The 16,312-nt window shown below is 38.6% G+C and overlaps 1 protein-coding gene across 1 annotated transcript in view; it reads right to left on the bottom strand.

Annotated features, from left to right (window-relative positions):
• Positions 1–214: 214 nt before the first annotated feature.
• Positions 215–16,312, bottom strand: part of MAN1A2 (mannosidase alpha class 1A member 2) — a gene marked incomplete at both ends in the record, with an annotated part of 166,644 nt that continues 150,546 nt past the window's right edge. Inside the window, one exon of the mRNA XM_080693211.1 lies at positions 215–347. Within this exon, the coding sequence (XP_080549337.1) occupies positions 215–347 (133 nt within the window). The remainder of the gene's footprint in view (positions 348–16,312) is intronic.

Raw genomic sequence — 16,312 nt, 5'->3', positions numbered from 1 at the left:
TGTCCTACACGTGCCAGACATGATTTGGTCAGGTATAAAATGGAATCATTTCAAAGGTGACATATCTACAAACTGAAAAGTCTTGCAGGGAAGAGTTCCACCCTGGCATGTTGACTTAGAGGTCCAGGTTTTCAAAAGCCGCCTCTCCAGACTAGTTTTTGTAGTGGTCCATGTAAACAAAGCACAGGTAAAAATGGTCCTTCTGCAGCTGCTTTCATCGAACAGCAGGATTACCTGAAAGTGTGGTGTTGGCTAAATGCAACACAGGCAGAGGGTGAGCCTCTGTGTTAAACACCCAGTGGTCTAAAGGTAAAAGGTCATCACCAGAGAACAGCAGATACAAGTACCTGAAAAAAAGGGAGAAAAATGAGCTTCAATTAGGATTCAGTAAGAATATCAAATGAGCTCAGTCATGACAGCAGAGAAAACCAATAATCTATTTTGAGCAGCTTTAATGAAAAACACATCAAATAAGTGAACCTTGGTCCCCCAAATGACCTAAAACATAAAAACAATGTGTTCCAGAATACAGCCTAAGAAAACCCAGTAAGCTGCACAACTAGACCTGTTGAAAGAATATAGTTGTTAAAGAAAACTCTACAGATCTGTCTGAAGCACACAAAAAAACAATGCTATAAAATGGCACAAAGCAAACCATTTCATGATTTCTCAAATACACTGTTTAAAAATCACACAAAATCAGTCATGTTTTGGCAACTTACAGAGATCATAATAAACACTGAGGGGAAAGAAGTCTATATTTGGACACAAAAACAACTTTTACACCATTCTTCCCAATACATTGGTGTTGGAAGCATGGATTCAGAAGAGGCTTAATAACTGTTCTTACAGAGTAATGGCACTGCGTATATGAAGACAAGGATCTGGACTTCTCTATGAACTCTGCAAGCCACAGTAGTCAGCTGAAAATTAAAAATGAATCAACAAACACAATGGTTCTTACCTATAACCTCAGCAAAATTCCAAACTGAATTCTCTTAACAGAGTCATGAAGGCAAACGTAAATAGAGTCAGGGGCTGGGAGTGTAAGCATGTGTGAGGCCTGGGTTCGATCCCCAGCACCACATTAAAAACCAAACCAAAACAAAGTCCGAAACACGATAGAGCCAGTAATCTAGTTCTCAATCTTAGTAATAACTAGCTGGGCTTTACATGAAGAATTATTTTAAAAATAAGGATATTAATATATTTTCTGATTACTGTCATAGTAATCATAGGATAAAAGTAAAAAACACAACAAAACCACACAGCACTGAGATAAATGGCAAGTGTGTAAAAACTTTGACTGGTAAGTAACGCTGGAATGGAGACTAGCAGGGCTTCTTAGCTCACTCCTCCCTACCTCAGTCATTTATATTCCACGTGAGGGGCAGAGAAGTCAAAATGATCAAATTCTATTGGACATAGTAAGAGACTGTATTAGCCTGTTTGGTGACCAAAAGTTCTTGGTGAAGTGCTCCAATCTCTTGGTTAAATATATTCTAAAGAATGCCAGGCACCTCTTAATCTCATCACCAGATTCAACCACTGATGTTTTTACAAGAGAAAGAAAAGAGAAATTTGGCCTCAGAGATAAACAGGGAAGTCCATGTGAAGATGGAGGCAGAGTGGGCATCATTTCATGTCAACTTTATTTCTTCTTTGGTAAAACATGTGTTTAATTTTGCACCCAGTTTTTAAGTGGACTGCATGTTACTTCTGAAAATTCTTGTCGGGTGTGGTGGCACACGCTTGTAATCCCAGCATTCGGGAGGCTAAGACAGGAGGATTGCAGATATCCTCAGCTACTTAGTGAGGCCCTCCACAACTTAGTGAGACCCAGTTTCAAAATAAAGAATAAAAAATAGGGCAGGGGTATAGCTTGGAGGTCAAATGCCCCTGGGTTCCATCCACTGACCCGCAAAAAAATAAATAAAAATAAAAATTCTTTATACATTCTAAATTCAAGTCTTTTATGAGGTACATGATTTACAAAGATTTCTATCCCAGTGTATGTGTCTCTTCATTCTCTAAGTGTCTTTCATAAACCACACTTAATTTTAAGACTAGCTGCTAAATGTTCTTATGAATTTTGCTTTTGGTGTCATATTTAAGAAATCTTTGCCTAGCTAAGGTAGTAAGGATTTTCTGTTTTCTTCCTAAAGCTGTATATTTTTAGGCTTTAAATTTAGGTCTAGGACCATCTCGAGTTGATTTTGATATATAAATACAGAAGTCCAAGTGTTCCTGCTCCTACCTGGTGTTGCAAAGCCTGCCCTTTCTCACTGCACTGCCTCTGTGTCTGGCGAGAACCAGCTGTCCGTGTGTGCATGACGCTCCCTACCCTGAGCACTATTCTGTCCTCCTGACGTGCCTATGAATGAATATACGGCACCACACTATGTGAGCCTTGAAAGAAGGTAGTATTGTTTTATTTTTCCAAACCTGCTTTGTTATTTTCTCGTCCTTTACCCTTACAATAAAAATAAATAAATAAATTTATTTATTTATTTATTTTGGTGGTACTGGGGTTCCTGGAAATCCTTCTACCTCTGGGCTACACTCCCAGACACCTATTTTTTATATTTTTATTTGGAAACAGGGTCTCTTAAGCCAGTGCGGTTGGCTTCAAACCTGTGCAACTCTCCTGTCTCCGTTTCCCAAGTGCGGGGATTACAAGTGTGTGCCACCATGCCTGGCTCCAAGAAAAATTTAGAAACAGCTTGCCAATTTCTACAAAAAAAGACTACTGGAATTTTGATTAGAATTGCATGGAAGCTATAAATTAATTTGGGAGAATTAACAATGTCAAGTCTTCAGAACCATGAACATTATTTAGGTCTTCTTTAATTTGCCTCATCAATAATTTTAGTTTCTACAGTATAGGTCTCTTACATGTTTCAAGAATTTTCCTTAAATATTCAATATTTTATACTATTATAAGATTCATTTTTATTTTCAGTTTCTGAGTGTTCACTGCTGGCATACACACTGACTTTAGGAATCCTATACCTACAACCTAGTTACTAAAACTGATAAACTCATTTGTTAGTTTTAAAAACTTTATAGTAAACTCTATAGGATTTTCTGCATGGGTTATCACAGTCTCTATGAAAAGCAATAGCTTTACTTCATTCTTTCTTGTCTGGATATCTTCTTTTCTTTTGCCCATCAGCACTGAATAGAACCTCCAGTACAATGCCAAACAGAAGAGAACAGATACCCTCATTTCCTAATCTGGGGTGGAACAGAACATATTCAGGTGATTAATATGATGCTAGGTGAGGGTTTTTCATAAATGCCCTTTGAGAGATTGAAGACGTTTCCCTCTATTCCTAGTGTGCTTACGAGGTTTCTTTTTTTTTGTGTGTGTGGTACTGGGGGAGGAACTCAGGGGTCTTCTACCTCTGGGCTACACTCCCAGACCTATTTTATATTTTTTATTTGGAAACAGGGTCTCCTAAGCCAGTTGAGGCTGGCTTCGAACCTGCGCGATCCTCCTGTCTCAGCCTCCCAAGCACGGGGATTATAAGCGTGTGCTACCATGCCTGGCTCTGTGAATTTTTTTAATCAGAAATAGATGTTGGATTTTTATCAAAGAATTTTCCCGTACTTATTTGAGGTGGTCCTTATTTTTTTTCAGTTTATTCATTGATTCTCAAATGTTATATCAACTCTCCAAAACTTAGGATAAACTCACTTCATCACAAGATATCATTTATTTAATATGTTTTTGAATTTGACTTGCCAAAATCTCATTTGCATGTTTGATTCTATATTCATGAGAAATACCGACTTTGTTTCCAAGGAGAATTATATCATTTAAATTTTTTCTTCTTTACTTTTTTAATCAACTTTGATTTCTTGTGTAATATTTTTCTTTTTGAATGGTCTCACCTCACATCAAAGGATGTGGTCAAGCCTTTACATTTTGTCATAAAAGAAAAGACACACAAAATCTCAAGTTTTGTTCGGGGTTATAGCTGGGCTACTTGAAGAAGAGTTTGATCCTTTCAGGTCTTGCTTCCATTATTGCTTTGTATACCTGACACACCTCATCTTCGATTACTATGTTCTTATCAGTGAACATATACTTGTAAAAAGCTACTTCAATAACAATTTTTCAAGAATAATGTTAAAAGTACAAACAACTTTATGTTTTCTCCAGTACTCACTGCCAAGGGTATTTGCTACCTAGGTCCCAGGTTTTCTCTTAAATGCAGGCAGTTCACATTGGCACTTTTTATGTTTTTAATTGTGCATTTTATTGGGTAATCTGACAATTCTTTATAAATATTTTGTTATCATTTTATAATAAATTCTTTAGCATTCTTAGTCAATCCTAGCTGGCAAGTATTTTTATTTTCACCAAATTCATGACCTGCAACTGTTATAGTTAAGATATAAAATGTCTCCTAAAAAGCTCAACATTTGGAGCGGATGTAACTGAGTCGTGAAGGTTGTAATCCCAGAAGTGAATAAATCGCTGTAATGGATTTACCTGGGTGGTACCCACCAGGCTGGCAGGGTGTAGCTGGGGGAGGTGGCCCTGGGGGTGTGGCCTTGAGATCATAAGCAGATCCTCCTCCCCCTGCTGGCCCTCTCTGTGATGTAAGGAATCAGCCCTGCTCTCTCCCACCACCATGCCCTGGGATCCAGAGTCCCTGGCCTCAGACGGACTGGGCCCAAAACTCTAAGAAAATAAATCTTCTTTCTTCTAAATTACGTGGTCAGTCTTTAGATTACAGTTGCAAGAATGCCAAGTGAACAGCCATGCTACAAAAACCTTCTGCAAAATTTACGCCCTCAAATTCCTATACTGAGAGAATGTCTTAACATTCCATAGTTGTTTATGACTTTGCTGTCATTCTTGTATTTGTTCCTTTTAACCTAACTTGTCTTTTTCACCTGGTGTATTTTTTAACTCAGAGATTGTAGTCTTTGTTTCAAGAAGTTTGATTTGGGTGTTTGTTTCTTTTCCATGTCTTTGCTTACCTTTCTGAATATTAGAAACACAGTTATAACCATTTTAATACTGTCCGCTAATTCCAACACCTGTATTAGTTCCACATTTCTACTGTTTTTTTTCACTATTGGTCACATATTCTTACCTCTTTGCATATGTGGAAACCTTTACCAGATGCCAGGCACTGTGGATTTTCCATTTTTGGGTGCTGGATATTCTTGAATTACTATACATTTTTAGTTTTGTTCAAGGTAGTGGTTGGGTGACTTGGAAAAGTATTTGATCCTTTCTGGTCTTGCTTTCACTATTATGTGGATCCAATGCAGGACATTATTCCCCACCTCTGAGGCAGGACTACCTCACTCAGCACCCCTTGAATTAGGATTTTTTTCCCCCCAGTCAGGTTGCTGGTAATAGGTATTGTTCTTGTGGGAGTGCCGAAAACAATTCCCTTTCCTCAGAACATGAGAAAGGTTCCTCACACCCATGTGTTGAATGGCACTCAGCTAAATTTACTCAAGGGGTTTGCTTGACTTCCTTCTATGTGTGGCTCTCTGCTCTTAAACACTGTCTTGTGAACTTTAACCATCTGCTTCCAACACCCATGGCTCTATCTCAAGTACACCTCCCTGTGCCAGGCCCTGGGAGCCTAGCACAGCAGTCAGCTGGGCCAACCTCAGGGCTCATCTTATGTGTTCCCCATCTCTCAAAGATCTCTACCTCTCATTGTCTCATGTGCTGTGTTTTGAAAAACATTGTTTAATATCTATTTTTATGTTTAAGTAGAAGGGTATAATCTCATTCTATCTATAGAATAAGCACAAGTCCTACTTGTGTATTTTGAGAGACTTAAAAAAATTGTTGAATATAATTGTGTTGGTGGAATCCTCTAATCTTATATCCATTGTTAACCCAGTCCAAAAACAGTATCAGTTGGTCCAGCAAGAATTTGTCTTAGAAAACCTGACTCTTCATGATTACTAGTTCTTCTAAAGATGTCATACAATGGCTTTCTAGAATTTTGTGCAAATGGACATTCAATGATCTATTTTTCAATCTCACTATAAACATAGTCGTAATTAAAATAACAAGTTGCTTTTCTCCTTTTGGAGCTCTAGTTTAATCTTAGCTGTATTTATCTACCTGGGGTATGATCTGTTATTTTACGTTATTGCACAGATCCTAGTAAATAAATCCCATGGCACTATTGTAAATGTGGTTTTACAGCTGAGAGTCACAGTGCAGGAATGATGAAGGGAAAGAGCAGAACAGGAGAGAGGAAGAAGATAGAAAAAGTTGAATTGAAACTTTGGGTACAGGAGCAGGCTAGAGTTAAAGTGTGGGCATTTTGCATTTTATCTTATGATTCCCTTTTTACCATGCCATTGCTTCCCTATTTTTTACTGTAGGAAAACCAGAAAGCATAAAAATTATAATTTTAATCACTTCTAAGTATACATTTCAGTAGTGTCAAGCATATTTAAATTGGTTTGAGACACACCTCAAAACTACATTTTGCAAAACTAAAACTATCCCTTCAGACAACAATTTTCCTTTTCACCCCCTGAAGCTGCTATTAGCCACCATTCTACTTTCTATTTCTATGGCTTCGACTAGTGTAGATATCTCGTGGAGTGCAATCACATGTATCGGTCGCTCTGTGACTGGCTTATTTCCTTTAGTGTAAAGTCCTTAAGACTGAGCCAGGTCACATCCCTGGTTCTGACTCCAGAATCAATTTCTCACTACTTCTAGTGCATGCTCTTTTGTCAGTGTAGTTTTCTTACTGTGTTTGTTTATTTATTTATTCATTCATTTATGCAGTATTGGGAATGGAACCCAGGGGCATTCTACCTCTGAGCTATACCCCCACCCCTATTTTTTATTCTTTATTTGGAAACAGGGTCTCACTGAGTTGCAGAGAGCATACTAAGTAGCTGAGGCTGGCTGCAAACCTGGATCCTCCTGTCTCAGCCTCCCAAATGCTGGGATTCCAAGCCTGCACCACCATGCCGGCTTCTTACTGTATTTTAAAAGATACTTTCTCAGGCTGAATACCTCCCCCACTTTTGTTTTCACAAAATGACTTTACATTTTGCTTTGCCTATTAATATCCAATGTATCATTTCAGTCTTTCCTCATAAGTACACAAGCTCTTTAGCTCCTACATTTCTGCTTTAAGAAGCACCAGATAATCATTTAGAATTGTATTTAATAATAGCAAATCATTTGATAACCATCTATTTAACAGAAAATTAGATGAAATTAGTTAAAAGATTTATTTTTTTATTTTTCATTTTTTGGTGGTACCGGGGTTCCTGGAAACCCTTCTACCTCTGGGTTACACTCCCAGACCCATTTATACTTTTTTATTTGGAAACAGGGTCTCCTAAGACAGTGCAGCTGGCTTTGAACCTGCGTGATCCTCCTGTCTCTGCCTCCCAAGAGCGGGGATTACAAGCATGTGCCACCATGCCGAGCTAAAGATTTATTTTTAAAATTACAAAGGAAAAATTAAATGCAAGGTATTTAAATGTAGTCAAAAGGTCAATCTCTTTTTATATTTTTTAAAAATATGACTAATGGACTATCAAAAATTAAAAGGATAAACAAAATGTATGTACACAAACAATACTTTCTAACACAAAGAAATGAATTACTATATGACATGGAGTACTTACTAAAAACATCCTGAAAAAAACCAGACATAAAGTAAGTACATATTACATGATTAGAGCTACATAAACCTCTAGCATGGACAACTCCAGTGATGGAAAGCAGATGTGAGTGTTGATTTGGGGAGGAACTGAAGGCAAAGTGAGGGTGGAAACGTCCCATCCACAGCCATGCACCGCCTGATGACTGGGCTGCCTTCAGAAAGCACTGCTGGACCGCTCCCTGGTTGGGTGGACATCACAGTGCACTGATGGAAACTCAGATGGCTACAGTGTCACTAGGCGATAAAATCTCATGGGACCACTGTTGACTATAAGGCCCAGCAGAGATAAAACATTAGCTAGCACATGGTTTTATTAAATGGGAGGCAGTTACCCAGGCTTATGCATTTGCCAAAGCAAAATGAACAGTACACTTGAAATACTTTATAAAGCAGATTTTAGGGCTTAAAAAAAGACCAATGGACAAAAAGTGAAAGAGCAAAATAACCTTAAGTGTTTTGCTGCATAGTATAATTTGGTTTGTAGCTCCCTCTGCTGTAACCAAAGAAAGTGGCAACAATACTTCCAAGCAATTTTGAAACTGAAAAAAATGCCTGTAATTAGATGGGAAAAGTACACAAAAGTAACCGTGTGTGCTCATATGCATCATTGTGCCCAATTATTGGGCTCACACTTCCAGGTTCTACGAGGGATTAAAAAATGTGAAGACGTTGATTCTGGCTCTCCAGTACCAGACCACATGAACCTCAAACTACACTGACGCAGCAACTTACCTGTCTGGCTTTAGTGTGTGCTAACCTTCTTGTCATGATAGTTCATCTCTCCATCCCTGACTGCTTCACTGAACGTTTTCCAGAGGCACAGGTGCTATGGGTTCTCAAATGTCATTCTCCAGCTGGGCATGGTGGCACATGCTTGTAATCCCAGTGCTTGGGAGGCTGAGGCAGAAGGATCGCAGTTTGCGGCCCACAGCTACTTAGTGAGGCCCTCTGCAACTTAGTGAGACCCTGTCTCAAAATAAAGAATAAAAAGCTGGAGGTGTAGCACAGAGATAGAATTCCCTGGGTTTAATCTCCAGTACCACAAAAAAAAGGGGGGGGGGATTCCCCAGACAGCAATAACAGCATCACTTAGGAAGTGTAAGAAGTACAAATTCGAAACTCTGCAGGGGGGGGGGGGAAGCCCGGCAGTCTATGTAAAAGTCCTTTCAGATTATCTGGTGTGCAATCACGCTTAAGAACCACTTCTCTAGGTTTGCCAACTCAGTGTATCTTCTAACGACAGTCTTTGTCTTTCTCTTTATGTGGGCATCTGAAAATCTGACCCTACTGAAAATAGTGTTCCAGTTTTCACACCTTGTTTTGGGCCCTTTCTTCCTGCTTTATCAATCCCTTAACTCACGGTTAGCCACCTCCTGCCCTAACTGATTCTGAAGTCAAACCCAAACCCAAACCCAAAGGTCTATTATTCACTTCTTTTTCCCACTCCTGCCTTTGCAAGATCTTATTAAAACTGTAGGGTTTTTTTTTTCCCAGCTGTATCTCTTCAAATCAAATGATTAAATCCTTTATTTGGCACATAGTAATGTACCGTATGTGTAGCCCCACTATAGATGATAATACATTGTACCTCTGAGCTACATTCTCAGCCCTATTTTTTTTTTTTTTTTTTTTTGCGGGTCTGGGGATGGAACCCAGGGGCATTTGACCTCGGAGCTACATCCCCTGCCCTATTTTTTATCCTTTATTTTGAAACTAGGTCTCACTGAGTTGCAGAGGCCTCCCTAAGTAGCTGAGGCTGTCCACGAACTGCGATCCTCTGGTTTCAGCCTCCCAAATGCTGGGATTACAAGCATGTGTCACCACACCTGGCTTCAGCCCTATTTTTTAGTCTTTTTTATTTTTGAAACAGGGTCTCACTGACTTGCAAAGGGCCTCACTAAGTAGCTAAGGCTGTCTGCAAACCGCAGTCCTCCAGTCTCCAACCTCCTAAATGCTGGGATTACAGGTGTGCGCCACCATGCCCAGCAGTAAAGAAACAATTTAAAATTATACATAGGATAACTACGGATACCTTAAAGTATAATTGGAAATTATAAATTATACAATTAAAAACTACTAAGTAAGAGTGATAAGAGAGCTGGGTATGGTAGCACATGCCAGTAATCCCAGTACTTAGGAGGCTGAGACAGACGGATTGCAGGTTTGAGAACAGCCTCAGCATTGTAGTAAGACTCTCAGAAACCTAACAAGACCCTGTTTCAAATGAAAAAGGAGCAAGGAGTGTAGCTCAGAGGTAGAATGCCCCTGGGTTCAATCCGCAATACCATAAACACACACACACACACACACACACACACACACACACACACACACACACACACACACAACCACAGTTCACATTTATATTGGTAAAATATACATATCTATATATTTTCCACAGACATGCACATTTGCACATTATTATTATTATTATTATTATTATTATTATTATTATTATTATTATTATTTTGGTGGTACTGGGGTTTCTGGAAGCCCTTCTACCTCCAGGCTACACTCCCAGACCTAATTATATATACATACACACACACACATACGTATATATATATATATATACATATATATATATTTTTTTTTTTTTGAAAGAGTCTTTAAAGTCAGCAAGGCTGGCTCTGAACCAGCACGATCCTCCTGTCTCTGCTTCTCAAGCGTGGGGATTACAAGCGTGCGCCACCAAGCCCGGCCACTTAACTAGTATTATACTATGAAAAGTAAATGAAAAAAAGAAACTCCTGACTCCATGATATCTATATTGGATGTGACATAATTTTTTAAACATTTTACTATTATTAAACATGTAATGACTCTTACTTTTATAATAGCAGTAAATATCTTTCTACACAAATCCTTTCCTACAGCTCTGAATAGAGCCTCACACCCACATAATGATGTTTTGTTCAACAATGGATCACATATACAACCATGGTCCCAAAATATTATAGTATAATGTACTATTCAAATATTTGTGGTGATGCTGCTATAAACAAGCCCACTGTTCTACCAGCTGTATAAAAATATGGCATATACAATCATGTATAGTACATAGTTTTTTTTGTTTTGTTTTTGTTTTTTTTTTTTGGTGGTACTGGGGTTCCTGGAAGCCCTTCTACCTCCGGGCTACACTCCCAGACCTACCTATTTTATATATTTTTTGAAACAGGGTCTCTTACGCCAGTGCGGCTGGCTTCAAACCTGTGCGATCCTCCTGTCTCTGCCTCCCAAGTGCGGGGATTACAAGCGTGCGCCACCACGCTCAGCATATAGTACATAATTTTTGATAATGGAAGTGACTATGTAACTGGTTTATATATTTACTACATATACTTTTTATCCTTATACTGTACTCCTTCCACTTAATTTTTTTAAAGTTAGTGTAAGCTGGGCATGCTGGCACATGCTTATAATCCCAGTACTGGGGAGGCTGAGGCAGGAGGATCACAGGTTCAAGGCCAGCCTCAGCTACTTAGAGAAACCCTCTGCAACTTAGTGAGACAATGCTTCAAAAATAAAGAATAAAAAATCAGGCTGGGGGTGTAGCTTGGAGGTAGAATGCCTCTGGGTTCAATGTCCAGCACCGCAACACACACACACACACACACACACACACACACACACGCACACACCAAAAGTTAGTGTAAAACAGCTTTAGGCAGGTCATTGGGCAGCATTCTCAAAGACAGTCCTGCTGTTGTAGGAGATGATGGCTCCATGTGTGTTATGTTCTGGAAACTTTCCAGTTGGAAAGACGTGAAGGCACCTTGGCCCTGGGCAGGCCTAGGCTATTGCGTGTCTGTTTCTTATTGTCCTCCTTTTTTACAAAACATTTTAACGAGAAAAAAATTTAAAAATTAAATAAAAACATAGAATAAGGACATAGTAAAAAATTATCTTTGTACAGCTGTACAAATATGTCCATGCTTTAAGCTGAGTATTATTACAAAAGAATCAAAAAGGTTTTAAAACTTAAAAAGCTTATAAAGTGAAAAAAGTTATAGTAGAGCTCAGGCTAATTATTGAAGAAATCTATTTTAATAAATTTATTATAACCTAAGTGTGCAGTTATAAAGTTTATAGTGGTGTAAAGTCTTAGGCCTTCAATTTCATTCACCACTCAGTCACTAATTCACTCAGCAACTTCTTCCTGTAACTATTTCATGGTGAGTGCCCTATACAGTCTACCATTTCCTCTCTTTCATAGCGTATTTTTATTGAACCTTTTCTGTTTTAGATACACAAATACTACTATCACTGCTCTTGCCTAGAGTACGCAGTACAGCAGCATGCTGTAGATGTTGGCCATGGAGCAATCAGCTATGACACACAGCTTAGGGGAGAGAGGGCTCTACAATCCAGGCGTGTGTAAGCATAGTCTATGGTGGTTGCACAACAGCACATTTCTCAGGACATATTCCTGTCATTAAGTGGCACATGACTACAATTAAAATCTTTGACATACTCTTATGCTTTCCAGAATTTTGCCATTATATTCAAAGTTTGGATTTTAAGACACAAATAGGAAAAAAAAAAAAAAACCAAAAAGATACATTGACATAATTTCTGTTTCAGGCTCTGGTATGAGAAAATAGACACTGTGCTAGTAAACTTGGCTTTATGCTACTTCTCTTTAGTAATATACTTAATAAAAAGACTGTTTCCAAGCCAGGCGTGGTGGCGCATGCTTGTAATCCTAGTACTCAGGAGGCTGAGACAGGAGGATCATAGGTTTGCAGCCAACCTCCACATTTTAGCAAAACCTTCTGCAATTTAGTGAGACCCTGTTTCAAAATAAAAAAGTTAAATAGCTCAGAGGGAGAATGTCCATGGATTCGATCTCCAGTACTACCAAAAAAAAAAAAAAAAGAAACTCAGAAAATGTGGTTGAAATGTATCCTTGACGTGAATACTTTTTTCTATAACATCTTCAAATAAATATGTAATAAACACATATCACATCTTCAAATAAATAAGTTAAGATTCAATGAAAGCCTAATTCAATGAAAGATCTAGATGAATAGAAAGGCATGAGGTACAGATTTAAAATAAGATGCTTTTCCAGAGCTTTTGTTAAGACTTGATTAATACCAGTAAATGATACAAAGGGATAAAATTACTGGAAATCCAAATGGGAGATATTATTAGACAATTCAAGCACTATGGCTAAGAACTGTTCTCAGAGCTGGGCGTAGTGGTGTGCATTTTGTGAGGGTTCATGGCCAGCCTCAGCTACTTAGGGAGGCCCTAAACTTAATGAGATCCTGTTTCAAAATAAAGAATAAAAGATAGGACTGAGAGCGTAGCCCAGAGGTAGAATGCCCTCGGTTCCATCTCCAGTACCCAAAAAAAAAAAAAAAAAAAAAACCGCTCCCTTGGTATTTTTAGTCCCTTGGTATTTTTATTATAAGGGGCTTTCCAACAACTACAATCTCATTAAAAATAAAGAGCTGAGGATTCTTAGAGGAACCAAAGACATATTTCTCTTTCTGGCAACTGGAGAAACTTGGCAGAGTAGTTATCTCCTCTGTTTTTACAAAACAACTGAGACTCAACAAATGTCCTTAAGCCATTTCCTATGTTAACTTAAGCTACTCACAGCTTTTCCTTTCTTGCATTATTTTCCCTTCTCTAAAAAGCAGGCTGATTTGCATTTATTATTAACAGTATATCTAAAGCTTTCACCAATTATCACTCTGCTCTCTAAATCTTTAGGTATAAGCATTCTATAATAATTCTGAAGATATTTCTCCAGGGCCTGAGCTCTTCACTCTGGATGGTTTACCCCCTGAATCTTCCTTTTCTGTATTCTCCTGATCATCCCCATCCCGTCCTTTTTGGTTAATGTCTAGTTTTGATGAACCACAGCCTCCAAAACTTTCTGGGAAAGAATACATGAAAGTTGATGTTTGAAGCCCACATGGCTAAAAACTTAGAATTCTAGCTTGGGATTCATTTCTTGTCCTAATTTTGCGTGAACTGCTTCACGTCTAAAATCACTCTGAATCCAGATCATTATTAACGAGATTTTCATTCTCCCTCTCATTGAAAACTAGATTTCTCCTTTTCCCCTGGTTTCCATGATGCTATGCCTAGATCAGAGTCTGTTTTCATACACTATGCTGGTGAGGAAAGGATAGGAGAAATACAATAGGTAAAAAGGAGACAGAGGGGACAGGCAGAGGTTATGCCTTTAAATCTAAATACTCCATAATGATGCTTATCTTCACCCTACAGGGTCTGATTTTCCTCAGGAAACATCCCCCAAAGGCCCACACCTTTAATCCTCAGGGCCTAACTCTCTTACCTAAAGTTCCTGAGACTTTTGGCAAACAGAGGAGCCATAGGAATGCTTGAAACTTGGTGCGGCTCAAGACCCACCCAGCCACTCCCTGATGGGCTGTCAGACCTCCCTCCCTGTGGTGCACCTATCCACCCCTCACCAGTGCATCTCCTAAGAAAGAACTGAGACCCCAACAGTGCCTATCTCACTCTCTCAAGGTGGCCCTTGTTCTCCCTTGAACATGTATCTCTCCTTTCCTAAATAACTCTGACCTGCTTGTGCTTAAATTCAATTTTTTTTTTCTGCCATGAAAATCCAAGAACTCCTTGTTCCTGAGTTCCTGAACTGAGGGATCGATCTGTCACCCCTGACACTGGGATCTTACTGGTTTTCTCATATCCTTATATTTCTGGAATATTTCCTTAAATTATCTTGTTATATTTATATTTTATTTTTAAATGAACTTTAAAAATCTACATAACTATAACTCCCACAGTTATACATAAGCTATAGCTTACAAACACAAACATATGCAAATATTATAGTTTGATAAACTTTTTCAAGTTAATGTTTATTAATATTAATATTTATAAGGAACTAAAAAGCTAATTAGAAACTAGGCAGGTTGGTATTTACAAGTGGCTTTGACACAAAGGGATGGGCAAGGACAAGGCCGTTTTACTGAGGGAAGCTCCTGTATCAGCATTTTTTTTTTTTTTTTGGTGGTACTGGGGATTGAATCAAGGGGCATTCTCCCTCTAAGCTACCGCTTCAGCCCTATTATTTATTCTTTATTTTTAAAACAGGGTCTCACTAAGTTATGGAGGGCCTCTCTAAGCTGAGGCTGGCCGCCAACCATTAATCCTCCTGTCTCAGCCCAATATTGGGATTACAAGCATGTGATATCATGCCGTGTGTGTGTGTGTGTGTGTGTGTGTGTGTGTGTGTGTGTGTGTTGAGAGTTAGTCAATTTTCCCAAAAGAAAATCCTCCAGTCTTGTGTCTAACTTTAGCTGTACTTGTTATCTCTACTTGCATACACTCTACAGTTTAACCACTTTAGAAAAGAAATCTCCAGTTTCATTCAAGACAGAGACTAGGCAGGGATGGAGCTGAGTTTCACCACTCCTTGTGTAAACTTAAATACTCCCTTCCTTGCTTTTTAAAAGATGCTAATAATCTTAGGTAAAAGACTATTGGAAAGGGGATATTCACATGATTTCTAAGTTCTCATTCTACAAATAATTTATGAATTACATAAGGAAAGATTAGTTGCATGACCCTATAATCAATCTAACTTATGATCAAACTTAAAAATACAAATAATAGGCTAATATATTGTCATGTGCCTCTTCAAAGGACGTAATGATAAGTACACATCAACTATATAATATTCATGTCTAAAATGTTAAACCTAAGTTTAGGAAAACCTAAGAAATCTTAACGAGGTACAATCATCCAAGTAATTAGCCTGAATACTTAAACAATTTCAATTTTATAAAAGACAAAAGCTTGTCTGGGAAAGTATGTGCTAGATTAAAGGTGACTAAAAAGATCCCCCACCCCCCAGTGGTGCTGGGGATGGAACCCTTCTCGGGCTACACTCCCAGACCTATTTTGTATTTTTATTTGGAAACAGGGTCTCTTAAGCCAGCGAGGCTGGCTTCGAACCTGCGCGAACCTCCTGTCTCCGCCTCCCAAGTGCGGGGATTACAAGCGTGCACCACCACGCCCGGCGACTGAAAAGATTTGACAACCAAATGCAACAAATGGTCTTATGCCAATTCCTAGATTGGGGTATAAAAAAGAAAAAGCAAAGGTAATTATTGGAACAATTAAAAGAAATTTGAAAATAGACTGTATTATACAACAGTACTGTATGTTAAATAAAATTCTCAAGTGTGATAACTAGTAGGATAGTACCATTTTCTTAAAGGCTAGTGCTGAAATATGCTGGTGACTAACTTGCAAACTGTCCATAAAATATTTAAAAAAAAAACTGTGTGTGTGTGTGTGCTACTGGAGATTGAACCCAGGGACATTCCAACTCCAAGCGACGTCTCCAGCATTCCTTTTGTTCTTGAACAGGATTTCTCTAGGTTTCTTAGAGTCATGTTACTTATTGAGGCTGTCTGTCGCCTTGGATCACCTTGTCTCAACTTTCCAAGTATTGAAAATACAGGCACACACTACCATGCCTGGCTTAATAATTTTTTAAAATGAGGAAAACTATGCATATATGCGCATGTGAAGAGAAAGACAGTAAGTAATGTGACGAAGGGCTGGGGATGTAGCTCAGTGGTACGGCGCTTGTCTGGCATGCACGAGGCCTTTGG

This window comes from Muscardinus avellanarius, assembly GCF_963383645.1.
Source record: "Muscardinus avellanarius genome assembly, chromosome: 3".
NCBI lineage: Eukaryota > Metazoa > Chordata > Mammalia > Rodentia > Gliridae > Muscardinus > Muscardinus avellanarius.
This window is presented reverse-complemented; position numbering and strand designations above follow the sequence as displayed.